At 44.7% G+C, this 24720-nt stretch overlaps 1 protein-coding gene across 1 annotated transcript; it reads right to left on the bottom strand.

The window, feature by feature from the left end:
* Positions 1–657: 657 nt before the first annotated feature.
* On the bottom strand, positions 658–24280 carry aass (aminoadipate-semialdehyde synthase). The gene is made up of 24 exons (XM_076733396.1): positions 24175–24280; positions 22877–23107; positions 22564–22740; positions 21673–21757; positions 21224–21291; positions 20978–21124; positions 20810–20888; positions 19572–19699; positions 18374–18522; positions 17227–17349; positions 15994–16105; positions 15741–15800; positions 15503–15570; positions 11866–11987; positions 11605–11734; positions 11178–11288; positions 10544–10652; positions 9905–10045; positions 9612–9779; positions 8883–8978; positions 8148–8263; positions 6423–6511; positions 6148–6324; positions 658–2846 (listed from the first exon to the last, which is right to left on the bottom strand). Exons 2-24 carry the CDS (start codon positions 23093–23095, stop codon positions 2728–2730), a joined length of 2793 nt encoding a protein of 930 aa, XP_076589511.1. The 5' UTR covers positions 23096–23107; positions 24175–24280; the 3' UTR covers positions 658–2727.
* Positions 24281–24720: the final 440 nt, after the last annotated feature.

The following is a 24720-nucleotide window of genomic DNA, read 5'->3' on the forward strand; positions in this document are numbered from 1 at the left end:
TGTACTTCGAACCTGAACGAAGTAGAAGTATACAAGTAAAATACACATTAAATCCCAAAGTAACAGTGTACATGCATAGTTTAATCTACATGTATTTCACACAGAAACGTATTAAAGTAACAGTGGAAGTATAAAAGAACAAAAACCAAAGACTTCAGTACTTGTAAAACCTGAGCTGAGTAATAGTATTTAGTTACTTTCCACCACTGGAGCTCAAAGCGATTCCTGACTTACTGTCGAATTTAAACACAAATCCTCTCCATGTTAGACAAATCTAGAAGAAGACAGCTGTACCACTCACAGTATTTTCCTGCTTGAGTAATCGTCCAGGTATTGAAGTAAAATTCATCCATCCATCCATCATCTGGAGCGGGACGAGGACGTCCAGCAAAGACTTTGTCAAAGTTAGAAAAAGGTGTTTGTTTCACGTGTTGTGACGAGGTTTCTGAGATCTCCTCGAGGCTCATTCTGTGGAGTTAAAGTTAAAGCTTAAAACAATTATATTTACATTTTGTTTCGGAAAATTTTCAGAAGATAAATGAAGAGTTATAGAGGCTTTAACGTGCCAAGAGTCAGTAAAAGACTTTAAGTGTTTAATTATAGTGAATTAATGAAGTGATACAAAAACTACTGATGAATTAAGCAACTCACGCATAATAATTTGCTTACTTTTATTCACGTATGTTTTCATAAACAGTGAAAGAAAGTACGATTTTTATTCAAGAAAACACTTTTACATTGCCATACAGCAAATCTGTTTTATCAAAACAAGCTTTAATAAACGATCGTGTGTTTGTGATCATGAATGACTAAGGACTAAAATAAGAACCGTGTTCAAATGTTGGATACCACGGAGTGAAAATCTGTGACATTAATGTTTGATCGACAGACGCGTTGATTATCTGAAATCTTTCCTTTGAAACAGGAAGTCTTTGTCATTCAGATCAAAACCTACAAATCTACCACAACATCAAAGAACACACGTCTGTTTCAACCCTCTGCAGACACACACACAAACTACGTGTGTGTGGATACGTCACTTAAAAAATACATCTCAGGTACACGTAAAATATCTTTTTCACCTATTTAAAGCTCGTCGCAAACAGTTTACAAGGTGCCCAAAACATAAAATAAATATTTCTGGCAGACAATAAATACTCTTTACAAATGCAGTATTCTGTCTTCAAACGTCTCAAATCAGAGCTCGAGTTTGAGTTGACGGATGTCACCTCAGCGGCGCGCGTGCTGCAGCTGAACAGGTTTCAATGATTTATGGATTTAGATTTTTATGACTAATACTGCGATTGAAATTTAAATTGCTAATCTTCAGGTCAGTCGTCCACAGAGTTAAACAAGATCCGACTGCGTTAAACAAATTCAGTTTCTGCTTTTACATGAAATTAATTAGAGTGACTTTACAGGTTTTCAGGCTTAAATTATTGACTAAACCAGCAGTTTAGCCCATCGGATGTGACGCAACTGGTAAACATGATGATATTCAGATGAAATCGTGGCCTCGGAAAGCTTGTTTACGTGGAACGATAACAGCGACTTACAGAGAGGCGATGCTGACGAACTGCAGGTCGGTCACATGAAAACATGCGACAAGCTAACGTTAGCTTCACTGACGTACAGAACAAGCTAACGTTAGCTTCACTGACGTACAGAACAAGCTAACGTTAGCTTCACTGACGTACAGAACAAGCTAACGTTAGCGTCACTGACGTACAGAACAAGCTAACGTTAGCTTCAGAAAATGGCAAAACAAACTTTAATGTGACACGACTGCTTAGGGAGGGAAGCGCTAGCTAATGTTAATGTCAGCCGTCAGAGGGATCGTTTATCTCGATGTTTGACGAGTCTAAACATACGTTAACAAGCAGGCAGAGGAATTAAGTTTTCATGTTGGAGAAGAAAAATAAATAATTTTGATCAGTATTTCTGTATAACGAGCTGGAGAAATCAAACGTTTTAGTGTCATTAGTTTCTAAATAATTTGAGATGGTGAGTTCATTAAATTACGTACGTACAGTGAAAGCACCGCAAAGACGTTAACAGTGGACGACTAGGTGACATCACATCCTGTCTGTTCGTGTTTTATGGTCTGGATTTTGGACTCTTTGCTGTGGTTTAGTCCCATCATGTGTGAAGAAACACTGACGTGAGCTCGTGTCACAGTTTGAAGGTCAGTGCAGTGTTCTGCTGGTTTTTAATTAATCTAGAATTAAATCAGCATTAATACAGATGCTGTAAAAAGTCGTCTGCAGCTTCTCGGTTTTTAATTAGTTTTGTTGTCAGAATCGACCAAAAAACACAGCCAAACACCTGATTAATGAGTCTGTTTGTGCTTCTAATGCTTTAAGTTTCTAATGCCTGAAATAGTGTTTGATCAGTCGACCTTTTGTGCGTCTTCACAGAAGAACTTTTCTCTGAAACCGTCGACGCCAAGGAAACGACTTCCGTTTGGCACACAGGAGCAAATGGAGCCAAACTCAGGACAAAAACATAAAACTGCAGATAAACGATCACCAGCTGCCTTTTTGGTTTAAAGCATCACCAAATAGAAAGAAAAATAGCGAAACTAATATTATTTTCTCCGCTGTGGCAGGTGAGCTAACGATGATTTTTAATCACATCAGCAGACAGCTGATCTGAATCTGTCGAAGAGGATAAAGTTGCTGAAAAGGCATCTGATATGGTGGATTCTGTATATTTTCTCCCTCGGCTCTACTCCTGCACGGTGCTCTTGGATATGAATTGAAGTCCCTCCTGCTTTAGTCGGGCCAGCGCCGGCCCGTAGACCTCTTTCGTCATCGGGACCACCAGACCCTTTGTAGTAATTTCACCTGCAGAGAGAAAAACACAGATTCAGGTTCAAACTGAGTCGCTTCTTCAGCATTTTAAGTTCTGTTCAAAGGAAAAAATGTTCAACTCTCTCGGAAGCTGCTGAGGATCAGACATCACAGAGGACACAGTTTGTCCAGTCAGTGTCAGATTTACTTCACAGCGTGAAAGGACAAGCTAATGTTAGCTTCTGAGACTAACAAGACAAACTAAGGTTAGCTTCTGAGACTGACAGACTAACGTGAACTTCACAGACTGACAGACTAACATTAGCTTCACAGCCTGAAAGGACAAACTAATGTTAGCTTCTGAGACTAACAAGACAAACTAATGTTAGCTTCACAGACTGACAGACAAACGTTAACTTCACAGACTGACAGACTAACGTTAGCTTCGCAGCCTGTAAAGACAAACTAAGGTTAGCTTCACAGACTGACAGACTAACATTAGCTTCTGAAACTGACAGACTAAAGTTAGCTTCACAGCCTGAAAGGACAAACTAATGTTAACTTCACAGACTAACAAGACAGACTAACGTTAGCTTCACAGCCTGAAAGAACAAACTAATATTAGCTTCACAGACTGACAGACTAATGTTAGCTTCACACCCTGAAAGAACAAACAAACATTAGCTTCACAGACTGACAGACTAACGTTAACTTATGAGCCAAACAAGACAGACTAGCGTTAGCTTCACAGCCTGAGAGGACATACTAACGTTAACTTCCCAGACTGACAAACCAACATTAGCTTCACAGACTGACAGACTAACGTTAACTTCACAGCCTGAAAGGACAAACTAATGTTAGCTTCACAGACTGACAGACTAACGCTAGCTTCTGAAACTGACAGACTAAAGTTAGCTTCACAGCCTGAAAGGACAAACTAATGTTAGCTTCACAGCCTGAAAGGGCAAACTAATGTTAGCTTCACAGACTGACAGACTAACGTTAACTTCACAGACTGACAAACAAACATTAGCTTCACAGACTGACAGACTAACGTTAACTTCACAGACTGACAAACAAACATTAACTTCACAGACTGACAGACTAACTTTAGCTTCACAGCCTGAAAGGACTAACTAATGTTAGCTTCACAGACTGACAGACTAACGCTAGCTTCTGAAACTGACAGACTAAAGTTAGCTTCACAGCCTGAAAGGACAAACTAATGTTAGCTTCTGAGACTAACAAGACAAACTAATGTTAGCTTCACAGACTGACAGACAAACGTTAACTTCACAGACTGACAGACTAACGTTAGCTTCGCAGCCTGTAAAGACAAACTAAGGTTAGCTTCACAGACTGACAGACTAACATTAGCTTCTGAAACTGACAGACTAAAGTTAGCTTCACAGCCTGAAAGGACAAACTAATGTTAACTTCACAGACTAACAAGACAGACTAACGTTAGCTTCACAGCCTGAAAGAACAAACTAATATTAGCTTCACAGACTGACAGACTAATGTTAGCTTCACACCCTGAAAGAACAAACAAACATTAGCTTCACAGACTGACAGACTAACGTTAACTTATGAGCCAAACAAGACAGACTAGCGTTAGCTTCACAGCCTGAGAGGACATACTAACGTTAACTTCACAGACTGACAAACCAACATTAGCTTCACAGACTGACAGACTAACGTTAACTTCACAGCCTGAAAGGACAAACTAATGTTAGCTTCACAGACTGACAGACTAACATTAGCTTCACAGACTGACAGACTAACGCTAGCTTCTGAAACTGACAGACTTAAGTTAGCTTCACAGCCTGAAAGGACAAACTAATGTTAGCTTCACAGCCTGAAAGGGCAAACTAATGTTAGCTTCACAGACTGACAGACTAACGTTAACTTCACAGACTGACAAACAAACATTAGCTTCACAGACTGACAGACTAACGTTAACTTCACAGACTGACAAACAAACATTAACTTCACAGACTGACAGACTAACTTTAGCTTCACAGCCTGAAAGGACTAACTAATGTTAGCTTCACAGACTGACAGACTAACGCTAGCTTCTGAAACTGACAGACTAAAGTTAGCTTCACAGCCTGAAAGGACAAACTAATGTTAGCTTCTGAGACTAACAAGACAAACTAATGTTAGCTTCACAGACTGACAGACAAACGTTAACTTCACAGACTGACAGACTAACGTTAGCTTCGCAGCCTGTAAAGACAAACTAAGGTTAGCTTCACAGACTGACAGACTAACATTAGCTTCTGAAACTGACAGACTAAAGTTAGCTTCACAGCCTGAAAGGACAAACTAATGTTAACTTCACAGACTAACAAGACAGACTAACGTTAGCTTCACAGCCTGAAAGAACAAACTAATATTAGCTTCACAGACTGACAGACTAATGTTAGCTTCACACCCTGAAAGAACAAACAAACATTAGCTTCACAGACTGACAGACTAACGTTAACTTATGAGCCAAACAAGACAGACTAGCGTTAGCTTCACAGCCTGAGAGGACATACTAACGTTAACTTCACAGACTGACAAACCAACATTAGCTTCACAGACTGACAGACTAACGTTAACTTCACAGCCTGAAAGGACAAACTAATGTTAGCTTCACAGACTGACAGACTAACATTAGCTTCACAGACTGACAGACTAACGCTAGCTTCTGAAACTGACAGACTAAAGTTAGCTTCACAGCCTGAAAGGACAAACTAATGTTAGCTTCACAGCCTGAAAGGGCAAACTAATGTTAGCTTCACAGACTGACAGACTAACGTTAACTTCACAGACTGACAAACAAACATTAGCTTCACAGACTGACAGACTAACGTTAACTTCACAGACTGACAAACAAACATTAACTTCACAGACTGACAGACTAACTTTAGCTTCACAGCCTGAAAGGACTAACTAATGTTAGCTTCACAGACTGACAGACTAACGCTAGCTTCTGAAACTGACAGACTAAAGTTAGCTTCACAGCCTGAAAGGGCAAACTAATGTTAGCTTCACAGACTGACAGACTAACGTTAACTTCACAGACTGACAGACTAACGTTAACTTCACAGACTGACAAACAAACATTAACTTCACAGACTGACAGACTAACTTTAGCTTCACAGCCTGAAAGGACTAACTAATGTTAGCTTCACAGACTGACAGACTAACGCTAGCTTCTGAAACTGACAGACTAAAGTTAGCTTCACAGCCTGAAAGGACAAACTAATGTTAGCTTCACAGCCTGACAGACTAACGTTAACTTCACAGACTGACAGACTAACAGAACAAAGAGACAGAAACAATCTTCTTGACCGATGTCACTGACCTTCAAGAACCATGCGAGCAGCGATGGCTGCTGGGTACCCGACAGACTTGGCCATGGCGGAGAAGCCGTTGGGGTCACCGTACACCACCAGGCTAATGTGTTTGGTCTCCAGCTCACCAGTTGGGTGGCGAAGCCCGACATCGTTCCTCAGGATGATCATATCTCGCTCGCCCTTTTCTGACCACAGCAGAGAAGTCGTTAGTGTTTGTAGCCATGTGACATTTACTGCTTGTGTTTTTCTGATTTGTGGTGATTTAAATGGGCTCGTGTCTCACCGAAGGAGAGTTTGGCTTCCAGATGTTTCGCCAGAGCGGCCAGAATGCTGTCGGCGTGAGGCACCAACTCGTCGCTCAGCATTTCAAACCTGAATACACACCGAGACCAAAAACAAGATTTTTCCTCACAATAGAATAACCTTCACAAAGCCATTTTAAAAGCTTTAAAAGAAAATTGCTTTGCTTTAACACCCAGGCAGCGCCGTGGCGGCCCACACATCCTTGGCTAAGTCTAAAGAGATGAGCAGTTGCTTTTTGTCACTGTTATGCTGGTGAATTGAATAAATGAACAACAAGTCATTCAGTTTGAGCTGCGAGCACGTTGGCTTTTTACTCTTTTAACAGCAGAGATGGAATGTTTCCAACAGTTCACTTTTACTGTTGGAGGAATTTACGTTTCAATGCCAGCGCTGCCCTCTTCCCTTCACCGCCAGCGGCAGCAGAACAATGGCAGCATGGAGCCTTGGTCTGAAGAGACCCTTGGAAAAGTTGATTTAAACTGAAGAGTGTGCAGGCTACACCACTTCAGGCGTCCTCATTAGGGAGGGAAGTAAAAAGTGTGCAGGAGAGGAGCAGCCTCGGCCTTGTTTTTGGCCCAACTCCCCCAGCGCTGACACCGAGGAGAAGTCATACGGACCAATCAGCACCTTCTGAGGAACTACTGACCGCTACGGCCGGGCATGGTTTAGGTGTGACGACAGTGCACCAAAAACAAATATGGCAGCTGTTCAGTGTCAGTTATTTCATCTATACTGTGTTGCACATGTTTTTATGGTTTCATAGAAATTACTTGCACTACCTGCACCTACCTCATACTGTTTATACCTCATGCCACTTGCATTACCTACATGTATTTATATCTTTTGGGATATTATGACTATTTGTACTTCTGGTTAGATGCTAAAGAGTGTTTCATTGTCTCTGTGTTGCACTCTGACGATAACAATAAAGTTGAATCTAATCTAATCTTACTCAGCCTTTTTAAAAGCAAAGAGACGACTTGCTTTAGATGGTTGAAAAATCAGACTTTTAAAATAATACTAAATAAAATAACCCTAACCCAACAATTAATAAAAGAACAACGACGATTTGTAAGTTTAACAGCGGTGGAAGCATTAATAATAGGCTTTTTCTCGCTCATAAACACTGGAACTCCTTTCTCTGGCCGGGAGCCTCGGCTGTAAACCCCCTCAGAGGCTGCTGAAGGTCAAAATCTGAGGAAGCAACAGAATCACATCATCTGCAAAGAGCAGAGAGACTCTGAGGTCCCCCAGCCAGACATTCTCCTCCTCCTGCACCTTGACATGCATGAAGAATCAGCTGCCGTTCGCTAAAGCTAAAACCAAGTTTAGCTGCTGATGTGCCAAAAGCTGTTTTCTGTTATTGAAAACCATGAGCGGACATCTTTGTTTTCCACAGAACTAAAAGAGGCAGAAGCTCAATCCAGCCATGATGGAGAGAAACCCAGCAAATCCCTTGAGAGAGCTAACTAGCTTAGCAGAGTAACAGGAAGTGCCGCCTCTTTTTTGACTTGTGGAAAACAAGTGATTTGATTGGGTTAGGCCAAATTGTTACAAGTGCTAACAGTAAATGGACAGAAACATGAAAACATGGAGTGAATTCCCCTGTTCGACTGTAAATAATCAAATTAAATCAATTTCTGCTCTCTGCTTTCGTCTCTGAACGTTCACGACTCTCCAAACATTCTTTGAAATATCATCTCACCATCTCAGGTTGTCCATCCTGACGTCGTCCTTCCCGATGCGTTCGTATACGGCTTCTTCAAAGGCATCTTTGGAGATGGAAGAGGACAATCCCAGCTGCTTACAGAGGAGCTCTTTCTGCAGAGAGGACAGACCACAGTTTGTCCTTTCAGGTCCTCCGTACTTCAAAGACTCATTCAAACACTTTGAGCTCCTTGTCTGTCTCCTAGCTCCTTGTTAGCTCCTCTGTAGCTGACACACTGCGTCCTAAAGCTCCTCTTCACCTCCTTAACTGTCTCTTCTTTTAATACAGGGATTAGACACTTTTAGAAACGGCGACCATAACCCTTTGAGGAGGCTCCAGGGCATTTATCCATTTTTCTTTGCATCTCATTTCCAGATTTAAAAAGAAGAGTGTTTGAGTGGACGAACTGAAATTCTCTAATCGTGCTTTGATTTCTGATAAACATGTTCTGATCGTGCAACTTTGTGTTTGTCTTTGGTCTCGGATAGATAAAAGAGGAGGAAAATTTTGTGCTGTAAATTCCCATCAGTGTCAGAAAGCCTTGGCTCACTGCAGCCTTGATGTTGACAAGCAGCTATTGACAGTAATAGACTCTTCAGCAGAGCCACTTCCACCGTCAGATGCTTCAAGTGGAGGAGCTGCAAAACAGCTCGTTTTATAGGCCTGAATGAAGCAGGATGTGCCGCTCAGAGACGCGGGCATGTTTTCATCACACTGAACGGAGCTTCTCACCCAGGAAACAGGAGACGCGGAGTGGTGCAGCATGGGACAGGGCTCGCTGTTGATCAGACCCAGTTTGACAAACCCGCTCATGGCCGTGCAGAAGCCCTGTGGGACAAAACAAGAGCTCGACTGAGTCACAGTTCAAGAGACAAATGGATACTGGGACAAATCAGGCGCACAAACTGTCCCGAGTCCAAAGCTCAAATCTGTATTTCACGCTGCTGCTGCTTTCTTTCTCCTCGCTCGTCTCTTCTGCGCTCGAGGACGGCAGCGAAACGCCATCGCACAGCACGTCGAGTGAAGCCATCGGGCAGGTCAGAGCAAAGTGTTAACTTGAATGTGACACCGTCGCGAGCGTCGCAGGGACGATCTTGACTCTGTGAACTCGTATATTACGCGCTGTGTCAGCGTTAGAGCCCGCGACCAGATTTCTGCCCAGACACAATGGCTGTGAGTACGGAGCTCAACTGTTTGTCGTTTCAGAGCAGAAAAGACACAACGGCGCCTTTTCTCCAGCACATAAGGAGCAAATCAACTTTCCAGCCGGAGGAAATGACTCGATCGATTAGCAGATCAACGGAAAATGAAGCCACACTCACTGTTTTCTTAAATTTCAGAGACAAAACGATTAACTGATTAACAGAGAAAATAACACATTCAGCGATAATGTGCCTGATGTCACTGCTGACGGCCAATAGGAAGGCTGTGTGTGTGTGTGTGTGTGTGTGTGTGTAGTACCTTGAAGCGCAGTGTTCCTCTGATCAGTGTGTGTGCCGTCTGGATGCCGTAAGGTTCACTGTACTTGGTGCTGTCGCGGTTCGGAAATCCTTCCAGGTTGAAACCAGGAAGGAAATCCATCGGGATGACGGAGTCCATCAGAGTCCCACCTGCCGGGATGCTCACCACCTGAATAACACACACACACACACACACACACACACACACAATTTACAGCCCTGTATTCATGGAACAAATTTACAGAAAAGACATTTTGCAAAGGAGTCACTTCTGGTCCTTTGAGGCCTCCGTACCTGGTTGTCTTTGAGGAAGATGGCGGGGCTGATGGTGTTGAGGAGGACGCCGTATGGACTCCAGCTGAACTTGTAGCGAAGAGGATTGTCTGAACACTCGGGGACAGGAAGGCCTCCGCAGAACGAGCTGTAGGACTCCACCTGAACGACAGCGTCAATCAGCGCGCTCAGTTTCAATTAACTGCTTCACATCTGATCTTCATCAACACCCGAGTAGAGAATTACTTCCTCCAACTGCGGATGAACAGACTCTCAGCGCAGCAGTGGACGGAAACACATTAACTCTCACTTTGTTTGCAGACGTCTAGACAGAAACTTGACCTCTGACCCTGACCGACAGGGCGCACATGTCTGCTAATATCAGCAGACAACCTGGGCTGTGCTAATGCACCTGTGGAGGCGTGAGTGTGATCTGATTATGTGGGCAGTAAAAGGTAACACACACTCGTCTCACAGCTTCCATCATTCATTCATTTTCTGAAAACACACCACATCAGCTCATGTCTGACTGTGTGACGTCGTCTGTTTGTGGAATAAAGCAATGTCAACATGTGGACTGTCAGTCTGTTCAAACAGTCGTTATCTCACACACACACACACACACACACACACACACACACACACACACAGCTGACTCACAGTGCAGCCGTCTGCTTTGGCCTGGTCGATACACTCCATGGCCAGCATGTGGTCGATACCCGGGTCCAGTCCCATCTCATTCACAATGGTGATGCCCGCCTCCTCCGCACTAAAACACACACACACGCACACACACTTGAAGATGCTGTACATTCATCAAACATCGACAGACTGAACTCGCTTTCTTTCAGATCTCTTCCGTTGGCGTCTTATTTTGCGTTGTCTGTCCTGTTCTTGTTTGTTTGGTTCTGTTCTGTTACATTTGTCACAGAGGAATGTCCCTCTTCCACTTGAAACATGTTTTAAAACACATGAAAACACTCTGCTGTGGATACTAAGCTGTTCTGGACATTAAATCTCTTCCTTCTCCCTCACTGAAAAGTCCAAACTCTTCAGAGTTTAGCAGCTGGACACTAGATGTCTTCTTCTTCACTTAGAGGTCATTTCTCAGCGTTTGTGACCCTGGTGTGGTGTGGAAACACCACACCTGTCAGCTGCATACTGGACCGTGATTGGATTCCAGTCCCAAAATGATCTCATGTTTCTCTGAGGCTTCAGGTGAGCACAGAGAAGCCTCACCTCACAGTCAAACTGAGCACCTGTAAACCCCTCCTGTTCCACCTCTGCTCATCACCTGCTCTGCAGCTCCTTCATGGCAGGACTCAGGTAGCTGGCCGTCACCATGTTCACCTTCCTGTTGATGCAGTGTTTGGCGACGAGTGGGTGGAACGAGTACGGCAGCATACTGAGGGTCAGAGGGAGGAAGTGAGGTCAGCGGTTCATTTATTCATCATAACACAGCAAAACATGACTTCAGGAGAAGACAGCAGCCCAGAACACTGTCCTTTAGGCCCCGCCTCCTTTTGGGGGTGTGGCCAACTGAAAAATTTACCAAAAATAACCGGGTCAACTAAAAGATGACAACAGAGAAGCCAAAGATAAAAGGAAATCTCTTGAACCACCGCCCTCAAATATCTGATGTTTGGACAAAGACGACTTTCATTCGTCCACGTCTTTAACAGTTTAACCGCCTGCGACAAGGCATTGTCCTCACGCTGTACCTGATGACCAAGTCGTGATCTTGGACCAGAGCGTTGAGGTGTCGCTCCTGGCTGCTGGCGTCCAGCGTGATGGGGATGGTGTTGGGATATTTGGCCGCCAGCTCCTCGGCCTGCTTCAGCAGCACCGACGCTGAACACAAGCAGAGACGTTTGTTTATTGCATGAAGACTTCGAGATGTGAAATGAGCCTCTGAACTGTTGTTGCACGTTTCCGATAACACGTGACTTCATGACCTTTGACTGTTCGTCAGTCAGACTCACCCACAGTGACCTGAGTCCTCTCGTCACGAGTCAGATACTCGACCACGGGTCCGGAGACGTATCCTGAGCCCAGCAGCAGAACTCGCTTCATCCCGGTCTTCTTCATGATCTCATCCTTCTCCCTGAAGGACGTCAGAGACAGCGACTGAGAGCCACATCATGAAAACTCAACACTTCATACCTGTGCGGGTCAAGTCACTGCGTCTCCTTCTGACAGGCTGACATGTTAAACACTCAGCTACACAGAATTTCAGAATTTGGACAAAGAACTTGAGTTTTTGAAGATGGAAGAACCACAAAGAAAGCCAAGACTTTAATTAAACGAAATTGAATTACTTTATTCGTCCTTAAAAAGGACGTTTGGATGGAAATCAGTGAGTCGCCCACAGGTAAAGAGACAAATCAGACACTCCACTTTGACTCTTCACACATTTTGTTTTCTGCTTTAGTTTCAGTTTAAGGTTTCTCTGGACATTTTGCTGAACGCTCAACTTCAGATGATAAATAAACAACATTAAGCTCACGACAGAGAAAGAATCAGTTCACGACAGCAGTGTTTTCTCTTACTGTCACTCTAAATGTTTATTGTTTATTAAGGAGCTAATATTTATCCTGATCACACCTTCGTCATCACAACCCAACGTGTACAAAGTCAAAGTGGAAGTGAGACTTCGCTGATCAAACTGAATGGATCAGTATCAGTGTGACTGATGAGGATCTGGCCTGGACCAGGACCAGGACCAGTACCAGGACCAGGCCAGGAGGAGGAGGAGGAGGACGAGGAGGAGGAAAGCAGGCTGGGGTGGGAGGAGGAGGAGGAGGAGGAGGAGGAGGAGGAGGATGTGGAGGCGGTCATCCAAAAATATTTATTAAATAATGAGTCAAATTAAAAAAATAAATGATTGAATAAAAAAAAGTTTTGCTGTTTTTTATCTGAATAAATACAAAGGAAAAATCAAATGTAATTAATATACTTACAAACACATTTATTAATTTTAATATTTCTGAATTAAAAATATCAGTAATGTTAAAGTAATACCAAATGATAATGAGCATTTGTTTAAATATTTAATGACATATTTTATACACTTCTTGAATAATGTTTTCTTATTAACAAGCCAAACTTTATGAAGCAACACCTGCACAACGTTTTCTGAAAAGAAATATTCTTCAGACTGAATAAAGAGCTGATTAAATGAAATGAATCACAGATTAATAAGTTTAGAATCTGACGGATCGTCCGCTGTCAGTTTTCAGTCCATCCAGGACTCAGAGCGCTGAGGTTGGACCTCCGATCACACATGAAGCCCACAGTGACAACGAAAGCCGCGAGTCCAGGAAGCTTTTTTAATTAAACCCAGAGCCTCCGAGCGCCGCATTCGGTTAAGAAGTGTGTGATTCTGCATGCTGGATCACAACAACAACAGCACCACAACAGAGGTGTCACCCCCAGTGACCTGTGACATTAATATCCCACCACCAACCACCACCACCCGCCTCAATCCCCCGGAGTCAGAGCCCTGGACTCGTTAGCTTTGGCCTAATTGGATGCGACACGGCGCACATGCACGAGTGGCGGCAGGGCCGACTGGAGGTCTGACCGGCGGTCGACCCGCCGCAGAGCATCGTCTTCTTAATTAAAAAAGAAAGGAGAGACGTTCCCTCAGGAGGATTTCTCACTCGGTTTACATATCTTAAGGAGCCAAACTCAAACAAAAGGATTAAGATTTGGTGGCATGGCTTGTCTGGAAAAATAGTACAATTAGCGAGAAAACTCATCAAGTCTTAGAGATGGCCTAAATATGAGTGTTTGGTGTAAAAACACCGAGACTCAAGAAGATAAAATCTCCTCAAGCAAGCTGTTTATAGAACCACTGAGGAGCAAATCTGCACTGAATATTAATAAGCTGAAGAAACAAACATTATTACTGTACCATAAGAGATTTGGAACGCTCATTAAAATGCAATAGAAGCAGCAGATAAGCGGTGAGGGCGGTAGAAGAAGAAACGTGTAATCAATTAACAGAAGAGAGCCTGAGAAATTAATCAAAGCCGATTAAAAAGATAAAAACTGGGAACTGAACGCTGACGGAGATTTAACAGATTACAAGAAAATGATAAACATGCAGACGAACAATTTATCTTCTGTTCAGCAGAAAGTCAGCGGAGAAGATCAGATTCATCTCTGTGCGTCCAGAGCGAGGACCTGTTTAGCTTAGCTTAGCTTAGCTTAGCTTAGCTCAGCTTAGCTTAGCAACTGCTAGTTCCATCACGAGTAAAAGGCACAAAAATAGTGGAGCAAACAAGACTGACATCCATCTGGGAAGAAGGTTCCTCGACTGTCTGTCAGGTGACCGATCGTGTTTAAAGCTTCAGGGCTTTAAGGCTAACCTAATGACCTAATGTAATCTATAGGGCTAGCATGTGGCTAACATGTTAGCCAGGGAAACAACAATAACAGCTTATAGCCATGCTAACAGCTCTGTGACAGCACATTAGCTAGATGGTAACACCAGCATGCTAACATGCCCACAAAGTCAACGTTAATATGCTGATGTTTCACAGGGAATGTTTCCTGTGTCCGCCATCTTAGTTTCGCGTGTTAGCATGCTAACATGCGCTAACCAGCACTAAGGACAAAGCGCAGCTGGGACTGATTAAAATGTTATTAGTTTTGCAGGACTTTCAAAGATATTACATCTGATCCTGATACCTTTAACGTCTGAACTTGATGTAGAAATCTGAATCTGAGTGATGTCGAGACATTTCTGGACCAAGTCTGGACCTTATTTAGATCGAAGAGCCAGTGACGGCGACTTTGAAGCAATTTTGCCATTTTTCCTCTTAAAAGCGAGAGGCTAGCAGTCTCCCTCCACTTCCAGCTTTTGTGCTAAGCTAGGCTAAACCCATCTTAAATCTCCTAATGCGCAAAAATTAACCTGGTATTTATCTTCTCATCTGACTCCGGTGAAGCTGCACAAACCGAAGAACTAAAGGCCAAAATGGGATGAAACAGGACAGACGGATGTGACAGAAGGGGTGACGGCGGTTTTTATGTAAGAAAAGTGAGAAGAAAAGATGTTTCTACCCTCGATACCCAAAGGTCCAGAGTCTGACGTTGGCTAGCAGCTGTGGCCTATTAGCACGCTAGCCATGCAAGGTGTTAATGCAGAGGCAGGTTGGCACAGCAGACACCAGAGGGCAGCACTGTGCAGGAACAACCACAAGGTGACTGTTAGTCACTACCAGTCCAGTTTTCAGCACTGCTGGCTCGAGGGCACTAAAACACAAACTGCAAGGCTACAAAAGGATGAGTTAAGGTGGGAAAACAGCAACAACTGGAGACTACAAAGCTCAAATATTACTTAGCCGCTACTGACTGTAATGATAAAACCCTACAGTTTGGAAAGACAGCACAGGTGAGCTACATGACAGACAGAATGAAGACGTTACCTGTCTCGTAATCTGTGGACATTTCATCCATAGACTGGCTGCATTAACTCGTAGGTGGAACAGGTGTGTGCCAAAGTAATGCTTTTTTACATTTTTATGAATAACTTTAATGAGAAAATGCCAAAGACTCTACAAAAACGCTCACTACACAGACGGCATGCCCACAGTCTGAACTAAGTCTTACCTTCTCTCTCGAAGCTTTTCGATGTATTCAAACTTGGGGGTGAGCACTCCGTTTGAAGTGATGACAGCCTTCAGAACAACAATTTAAAAAGCCCACATTAAATCTTACAGAATAAGTCATTATTCTAAGGATCGAACCCTGAATCATTTTTATCCTCCCTGCAGCACCGAGGCTGCACTCAGCTCCAATAAACGTCAGCTACAACACATTTCACTGCTTCTCATATCACTTCACTTACGTCTCTGACTTGCGGGCTGAAGTCCTCCTCGTCCAGCGGTCTGGTGGCGTCTGAAGGCAGCTGATGACGACAGAACACCGAGTTTACAAAAGACAAACAAGTCTGGTCTGTCGGGGTTTTGTTTACTGCGTCCGGTTAAACCTAATGCAGCGCTCTCCCACAGCAAACTCAGAAACCACAAGTCAGAAAGCAGCACAGAGCGAGCGACAACACCAGGTGTGCCGGCCTTACCTGGAGCCTCAAACTGTCTTACCATCTCCCAGATGTAGGGGAAGAGCCGGTCCCCGAAGTACTCTGTGGCCTCGATGGGCAGCTGAGCGGGAAGGTTGTCGATGGAGCACATGAGGATCCCGTTTCCCTCCACGCTGCCGGAGCCAGAGACAGAATGAAGATCAATGAGGGGAACACAAACGGCTGTTACCAGTGAGTCCTGTGTTCACACGTAAAGGGGAACTGACCTTCAAGCGCTAACGTGATCAGCATCTAAAGCTGCAGTAAGATCATTTAAGCCAACGACACTGTTGATTGGTCAGAGAGAATCGGAGCAGCCAGTCTTTTGTCTCGCTGCCTTTTCTTAAACAAAACTCGCCTCTTTGTTGTAACAAACAGCCACGTGGCGAGAAGAAAGGACGCAAAACGTGTGAAGAGCGACAGCGAACAGATCAGAGGAAAAGGTTAGCAGGACGTCTGGCAGTGAAAACACAGAACAGGTTAGCTGTCAGTGAAAACACGGGACGGATGTGGCGTCGAGGAACGTTTCTGAACAGGTCACATACGAGGTCGAAGGGTGTGATACTGAAAGGACTGAAGAGCCCCACAGAGAGGTGTCCCCGCCCTGCAGGACTCCATCAGAGGGTGCAGAGTTGGCAGGATTATGAAGGATCATCGCCACCCCATCATTTAACTACTAAAAACTCCGGCTGCATAATTAAAATTTGTTATTATATTCATTTTACATTTGTTGTCAAATCCACAAACTGTTGGTGAAAATGACAAATAATCCTTTAAATCCTCAAATCCCTTTTTGACACATTCAGCAGGTTAAACAAAGCGACGTGTGTTGAACAGCATCTGTCTGAAAAGCTCTAATTTAACCAGAAAACCTTCGCTTTAATAGGAAAACTGAAGATTGTCCTGGCAGCAAAGGTACAGACATCAAACCAATGACTGAAATTATGTCACATGACCAGAAACGTAATGATGCAACTGTAATAAAACTGCCAATAAGAATATAAAAGACCACAAGTTTAAAAACAATGAATAAAAAGAAAACGAGACCAATGTGAGATCGTTAAACAATAAATGAAGAGCGACACGTCCAGACTCTGCTGCACCAGGAGAGAACGTTTCTGCAGCCCAGAATAATAAAAGCTGAAATGTTGAACTGCAGGTCAGAGGAGAGAAAGTGTGAGGAAACACGGAGGCAAACAGAAACGTGCCGGCGGCGCGTGTGAAAAGACACGGGTCAGGGATGTGAGCGCCGTACCTGTCGTGATCTATGTGCTGGTCAGCGTCGTACATACAGAACGGCTTGTCAATGGTGGTGCACTCATTCATGAACTCTATGGAGCCTCCGGTGTCAGCTGATATGTCACAGATGGCCAGCAGTCTGCAAAGAGAGAGGAGAGACAGCGTGGGAAGAGTTCAGAGAGCGGCATGCTGAACTGTCGCTCTGCAAACACGGCTGGAGATAAAGATGTGGCTTTCGACCCCTGTGGAGATACAGCAGGTGACGCGCTGCGCTCCCATCCATTCACCTGAGGAGACATTCAGCCGTCAGAGCGCCAGGTCGCTCTGTCACAGTCACCGTTTGGCTGACAGGTCAGAGTCAGAGCTGCTGCTCTGCAAGGCTGATTATTCACTGGAGAAAATACTGAATGGACGAGCAAAGTGAAAGGAAGCTTTGCTGTTCTCACACCGTATGGCCAAAAGTATACGGACGGCCCTGTTTTTCTGATGTGATTTAACACGACAGCAGCTTGTGTTCGGCACTTTCCTGTTTCTACACGCCTCACGCCATCCACGTGGACACTGCTGGTTCATTTGGTTCGGTTAATAAAGGAACTCACCAGGGATTTAAGATAAATTAAGATAATGCTTCCTTCATCCCACAGTGGGGAGGTCTGAGTCAGTTTGGGAGTCGACTGGGAGCAGTGTTGGCCGTTAAGGCAGCAGGAGGAAGGAGCTGCTGTGTCTCTCCTTCACACACTGTGGGTGAAGCAGCCTGCAGCTGAAGGAGCTGCTCAGCGTCCTGCATGGAGCGGGACATGTTCTCCTTCCACCTCCACCGAGGGGGGGTGGGGGGTGGGGGGCATTTCCCAGAGCTGCTGAAAGAAGCTGCCACTCGCGTGAAGCCATCTTGGAAACCTTGATTTGTTGACATTGCTGAGCTGTAACCCCTGACGCTGCAGGCGTTCAGCACACACACGTAGAGACTGGACTGACAGAGGTTAGTTCACTCTGAGCGACACAAGCCGAGGCAAAGGTGCATCTGTTTGAGGCGAATGCATCAGCGACGCATTCAAGGACCCGGTTGACTCTTCATGAATAGAGACAGGAGAGGGAGGAGTGGGTGGAAAAGAGGAGACGCAGCCGGAGCTCCTGGAAATAACTTTCCAACACTAAGCTCTTACTTGTGAGGCAGCACTGGTGATCCCTCGGTGGACGTGTACACGGCTTTGGGCTGTCTCATCAGCTTCTGGGCGTCCAGTCGTCGGAGGAGTCGGGGGGTGTGGGGGTCCCAGTAAATACCATTGATCAGACAGGTTGTGTAGGGCGCCACCTGCGGTTAGGATGATGACATGTTAACAGTGACAGCGCACTCACAGGGCTCTCTGCAGAGTAACAGCCAAGATGGCGGAGTGTCCCAGAGCCAGGACCCGAGCTGGACCGGACCAGGTCTACAATGATCAGTCTTTGGACCAGGTTTAGTTTGGACCAGGAACCTTTTGGACCAGGTCTCTCTGTTCTGTTTATTGATTCATGCATGTTCAGTTCAGGTTTTCAGTGGATCCATATCGGATCATTATGATTCCTGAGCTGTGGGCACAGAAAAGTAACCCGATTGATTGATTTTATTCATTTATCCACTGAAACAGCATTTTTACCACCTCATCACCTGCATGATAATGAACATGTCACCTGTAGGCGGCGCTACAGCAGCATCAGTCTACAGTCGAGACTCTTCTCAGTTTATCTGTGAGCAGAGCTTGAATGCTCTCAGCTGAACAGGATCAGGAATTTTCCAGAAATACTGGCTGCTGTCGGCCAATCAGCACAAGCATCTGTCACACAGTTCAGATTCAGATGAATTTCTATTATTAAAACCATCATTTTAATGTCTTTGTGCAGCCTGTTGAGTGGATATTTTTGGTGAACGGAACAGATTTTCTCATCACAGCGTTACTTTCATTCGCTTTGATAAGAAACAGAAACCATTAGATCAATCAATCAGCCAATCAGCAGAGGTTTACAAAAAAAGGTACAATTTAAGCAAAAATATATGATTGCTGGTTGCAATAAAAAGAAAATGTGTGTTTTTCTACATGAATAAAAATCCTGTTCCTTTGCCACATGTTCTCTTTTTATGTGAATGATTATTGATCAGGCTGATGTATTGATTCTCTCTCTGTGAGACCCTTTGAGTCAGACTGTGATGACAGTCAACAGAGCTGCCACGTGAAGTGTGCCTGAAAACGCCAACCCACCAGCCGACAGCTGTTTGCGCTGGTGACTGAAATAGAGGACGAGGCCTCTGAGCGACTGACGGGAGCAGGTGGGAGTTTGCACGAGGAGCGCTGTGAATGCTGGGGATGCTGGGAGCAGACTCACGCTGGTCCTGAAGTGTGAGGTGTACAGTTCCGGGTGGTTCTCGTACTCCATGGGGTCATAAATGCCGTCGCTCTTCCTCATCAGGTGGTGGTGTCTGCTCAGAACGGTGGCGTACACTTTGGTCATATCTGACAAGACAAGGACAAACAACAACATGCTGTGACCATGAGCGCTCCAGGCAATAGTCAGACCCAACACGTCCTGTTTTTCAATGTCATATAATGCGTTGGTCCGGTCAATCATCAGCGATTGCTGCCCTGATGGTCTGAAATCCAACACTTCCCATTCAAGCTGATCAAGCTTACCTGACCTGCAGGTCACACCTGGATGTGTAAGCTTTAGAAACTGGTCATTTGTCCAACAACAACAACATGCAGCTCCACACGTGGTGGTTTTAGTATCCTGCCTGATGTGGATTTGAAGTCCATCACGTGTGCTAAAATGTTGAATATATGCACGTACACCTGCTAGCGTTAGCATATTACCAAGTCAACATGTAACACAGCCAGTTGAAACATTAACCTCGTACACTTGAAGTTAGCGTGCTAACAGGGTTCAGTATCTTGCCCAAGGATACCTCGGCATGTGGACTACTGAGTCCAGAGATCGAACCACCGACCTCCTGATAGAAGGACGACCGCTCTAACTCCTGAGCCACAGCCGCCATTAATGCACCACATTAGCACTGCTTGAGGCTAATTGCTAATATTAGCATGTTAACACATTTTTGATCTTGTGGCCCATTTCTGACTCCTCGTTTTCATCCAACCAACAGCTTTCTGACCCGTGTGTGTGCTGCCCGGTGACATCAGTGTTCTGTATTTTGATTGGCTGTCAGCAGAGCGAACTGCAGTCTGTTCACTTCTGATCCTACTAAACAACCTTCACGACACAAGATACGACAAGTTCAGCAGATCAAACACGAGCATATCAGTTAGAGCTGCGTCAAACGTTTCAGGCTCAGCACAGGCGACCTTCAGTGTTTTCAAATGTAAGGGGAGCGGCCGGTTATGAGGCTTAAGGGGACCAGACATAAAAAAACATGAAGAAAAGCACATTTATTTAGGCCTAAACAGCCTATTTTCTCATATCAGTGTGAACAGCCATGGAAAATCCATCATGATAACTAAAAAATGCTCTCAGCCCTCTGTGAAGGTGGCAGTCACCCCACAACAAATCACTGCAATGAGCCATCAGATAGCCGCAGGCTGCTGGGCTGAGCACAAGCACAGGATTACCTTCTGATCTAGAGACGTCCTTCAACTCGTGCGGCTCCACATACTCGACAGGAAGCTCGTTGAGGATGTCCTGGGCTCCCTGCAGGACGGACACAGGAGCATGAGGAACGTCCTCTCTGGAGGCCACTGAGTGTTGGCATGTGTGCGGTTTTTTAAACCTTGTTGTACCTTGGAGACGTTTCCAGTGCCGGTGAAACAAAACGTCACGGGGCCGATTGATTTGGGCATGAGCCCCATGGAGATCTCATACCCACAATCCCTCACTGCCTGGATGGCCTGGCTGACGTTCCTGTAGTTGTGAGCCATGCCAATGTGCTGTGAGCAGCAGAGAGAGGAAGTGATGGATAAGAACACAGGAAGCTGCTTTCATGATCTGGAGGATACAGTTTTGTTTTCGTTTTTTGGATCTCTCACCATGAAGGGGGTGTGGTGTCCCAGAGCCAGGAAGCGCAGCCCCAGTCCGTGCAAGATGTTGATCATTCCTACAAAAAGAGGGTTCATTGATTAAATATTACTTTGATATGAAGTACTGATCAAAAAATACCACAAATATCTGACAGTTGTGATGCCTCATTTATTACTGGATTAATGCAGATACAATCTTATAGCTTCACATATGTGTGTCCTCACGCATGTGCCAGAAGACCACAGCATGCAACCAAAGCGCGGACCTGCCGATAAAAGCTTTTCACCTGGCCTTCACAGGCGGCCTCGTTATCTCCGCTCCACGATCAGATCTTAACGTGCGAATTAGAAAAGTGGAGCTGATGGACTTAAACTGCACAGGTGACCTTTAGACCTGGATGAGACCCCAACGTGAGCCGGACCACCTCAAAGTCTGTCGTTTGAGGGCGTTTTCATACCTGCGACACCAGCCCACTGACCAAACGCTACGATCCGGTAGCCGTTAGCATCGACCATCTTCTCGTAGTCGATCAGACGAACCTCCTGAGAAGACAAAATTCATCTCGTTATCATCTTGGAGGAGGAAGACAGAAGAGGGTCTAAATATCTGAGTCATCAGCTGCAGGACACAAGCCAAAACTGCTCTCGTGCATCATCGTGCAGACAGATTTGATCCAATTTGACATCATCTCAGCATTAATAAAGACAAACAGGCTTACAGGCAGCTGTCTGTCTCCCACTGAATCTGTGTTTTTTGGTTCCTCACTGAGCTCATTATTTACATCTCCGACTGAACTGTTTGGGAGCACTGCTGAATCTGAGGTGTCAACCAGGACATTCACATCAAACCCTCTGCTGCATGTGTGACTGCACAAGCACTGAGTGTCCACACAGGTCTGCAGTGACCACGCTGATCAGCTCTCAAATCCCCGCTCTGTGAGCAAACACATGCTTCTGTTTCCAAAGACAAAACGCGTTTTTAACCGGCAGCGGCCAACACACTGAGACAAACTCTCTTTACACAAAGAAAGAAAACTTCATGTCCGACATCGGCACGATTTAAAAGAACGACAAAATAATTTTGAATTGTGCAAAAGTGCATCCTGTCAAGCTGGGAGACAGACTTGCATATAATAATGACAACTACATGTCCCAGAATGCAACACACAGCGAAAATAAATCCTTCACTGCTGTAGATATTCACTTGGTGATAACCTTCCAAATTTGGCAAAAGAAGTCAGTTTCTTAATAAAGCACTACCACCATCAGACACCTGTGGCCAGGTGAGTGCGCTGCATCACAGTCAGGCGCACTGAAGGGACCTTCAGGGGTTTTTTGAGCGCTCTCACCTTCTTCAGCAGGTCATCCAGAAGCCCCATGTTGGCCTCCTGAGCCTTGATGGTGTGGGAGAAAAAAGCGTACGTCTTCCTGGGAATCACCTTCTCCTCCGGCGGCCTCTTCACTCCGATTATCAGAGACGCCTCTGATATGTCCTCCTCGATGACGGCCCCTGCCCTCATGTAGAACTGAAAACAGGACAGGACGAGTTAGACGGCTGGCAGAGTCAAACCTTGAATGCCTGCAGGAGTAATTAACATATGAAATGAAGAAAACAGGTTATAAAGGAGGCACAGAACACTCAGACTCTGCTCAGCGCTTCACCTTCTCGTGGATGGCTCTGCGGTTGGATGGCTGGACCAGGACTTTAACGCCGGCGTTGGTGAGCTCTTTGACGTGGCGAGGGGCCAGCGGCGCCCTCCTCTCCCACGGGTTGATGTCCTCACGGCGGATGGCCACGATGGCCCTGTGGTGGTCATAGCGCCGCTGGCCTGCGAGGCAGCTCTGCGTCCTCTTACCTTGATGACTGAGGAGTCTGAACATGGCGTCACCCCCCTGCTCAGGACAAAGACATGGAGCCACAGACTGCTGAACATGCCACATCTACCAAACATGTCGGCCTGGGAGCGATGCAAACTGTTGTGCACTTCCATGCAATCAGGCAAAGCTTAATAATACTGCAAAACATTTCATGCACATGTGAGAGCTTCTTCATACATGTATTTCTGTATGTTTGACCCTCAAAACGAACTACAACTTGACAGCCAATGGAAAGTATGACAGACGACAGAGGTCAGATGTCAAGTAAAGTTTGCTGCTGGGAGAGTGCTGCTGAGAAACAGGTGGCTTAGTCAGGAAGAACCTGTTGCGACAGAACGGCAGTAAAGTTACGACACACTTTCTGTTACCCCGTTTCCAGGCTTTACATTAAGCTAAGCTAACTGGCTGAAGCTAACAGCTAACGCTACAGCCGGCAGCCGGTTAGCTTAATATGTAGCTAGTAGCGAGTACAAAGTAAAGTGTACAGACATGACAGTTGAATCATCATCTAACTCTCGGTGAGAAAGCAAATAAATGCATTTCACAGATCGTCGAGCTATTCATTTAAACCTCTTACGACCCCTCAGATGTATCTTGAAAGTACTTGAGGGGTCTCGATCCCCAGGCTGGGAAACACTGGTTGTACAGTAAACCTGAACCCGCCGTATCTGAACTACGCCACCAGAACTACGAACCACTCCATCAGAGATTTATAAATGATCTATAAAGTTAATACGCGACCTGCGAGCTCGTGACAGTATTGCAGGATTGATAGGTGACAGTCATATGAAACCTGATAAATACAATAACTTACAGTAAAGTGGAGCAACAATCATTATAAAGTCGGCCCTGAACCCCGCAGACACAGAACTTAAATCTCTAAAAATGTTAATGGAGTTCGGTGTTGATTTTAGCTCGTACTGTCTGTATGGGTTTAACCTACACTGTAACCACATGGGTCAGTTCCGGGATCTGGTCACCAATAAGTCACCAGTATAACTTGCACACAGTCATTACGTTATCGATACACTGATCGATAATACAATTAGCTGCTCGTGAAGCTGCGGCCGGGTCGAACTTACCTTTCTGTGCCGAGAAACTGTGACGACGGTTCACCGACAACACCGGACAGTCACACAGAGGTGAGACGAGCCTCACAGCCAAGCCTCACACACACAGCGGAAACTCATCCGTTTCCGGTCAGCGTTTCAAAATAAAAATAGTATTTCTTTTGTCGGGCAGTTGCTGATTTATTTTGGTTTTCTGTAAGGTGGATGATGTAGTTTTTAATTTGATTTTAGAAGTTTAGATTACAAATGTTATTTATTTTCCACTTTTTTGTAGCATGTATGAATAAACAGCACATTACTACACATACTATTCTACAAAAAATGAAGCAAATCTTTGGATACTCACTTCTTCCCGTCTGAGTTTAATTTGCTGAATTCGAATATGAATCTCAAACACCTTAATTTTGGTGGCACTAAACATTTAAACTAATATTTATATCGCAAAAACGAGCATGGATTAGACCTACAGCAGTTTGAGATGAATTTTAAACATTTCATGAAATTAAAAACAAATAATACAGGCAAAAGTGGCAAAAAAAAAAAAAAAAAAAAAAAAAA

The sequence above is a fragment of the Chaetodon auriga genome, chromosome 6 (assembly GCF_051107435.1).
Source record: "Chaetodon auriga isolate fChaAug3 chromosome 6, fChaAug3.hap1, whole genome shotgun sequence".
Taxonomy (NCBI): Eukaryota; Metazoa; Chordata; class Actinopteri; order Chaetodontiformes; family Chaetodontidae; genus Chaetodon; species Chaetodon auriga.

Bases quoted from the DNA above. Each gene is read 5' to 3' on its own strand.
- aass (XM_076733396.1), bottom strand. From the start codon at position 23,095: ATGTTCAGACTCCTCAGTCATCAAGGTAAGAGGACGCAGAGCTGCCTC. The intron at 20,889-20,977 runs GTACAACAAGGT...TCCGTCCTGCAG, and splicing joins GCACTGGAAACGTCTCCAAG to GGAGCCCAGGACATCCTCAA. The intron at 11,735-11,865 runs GTGAGTCTGACT...GCTTGTGTTCAG, and splicing joins GAGGACTCAGGTCACTGTGG to CGTCGGTGCTGCTGAAGCAG.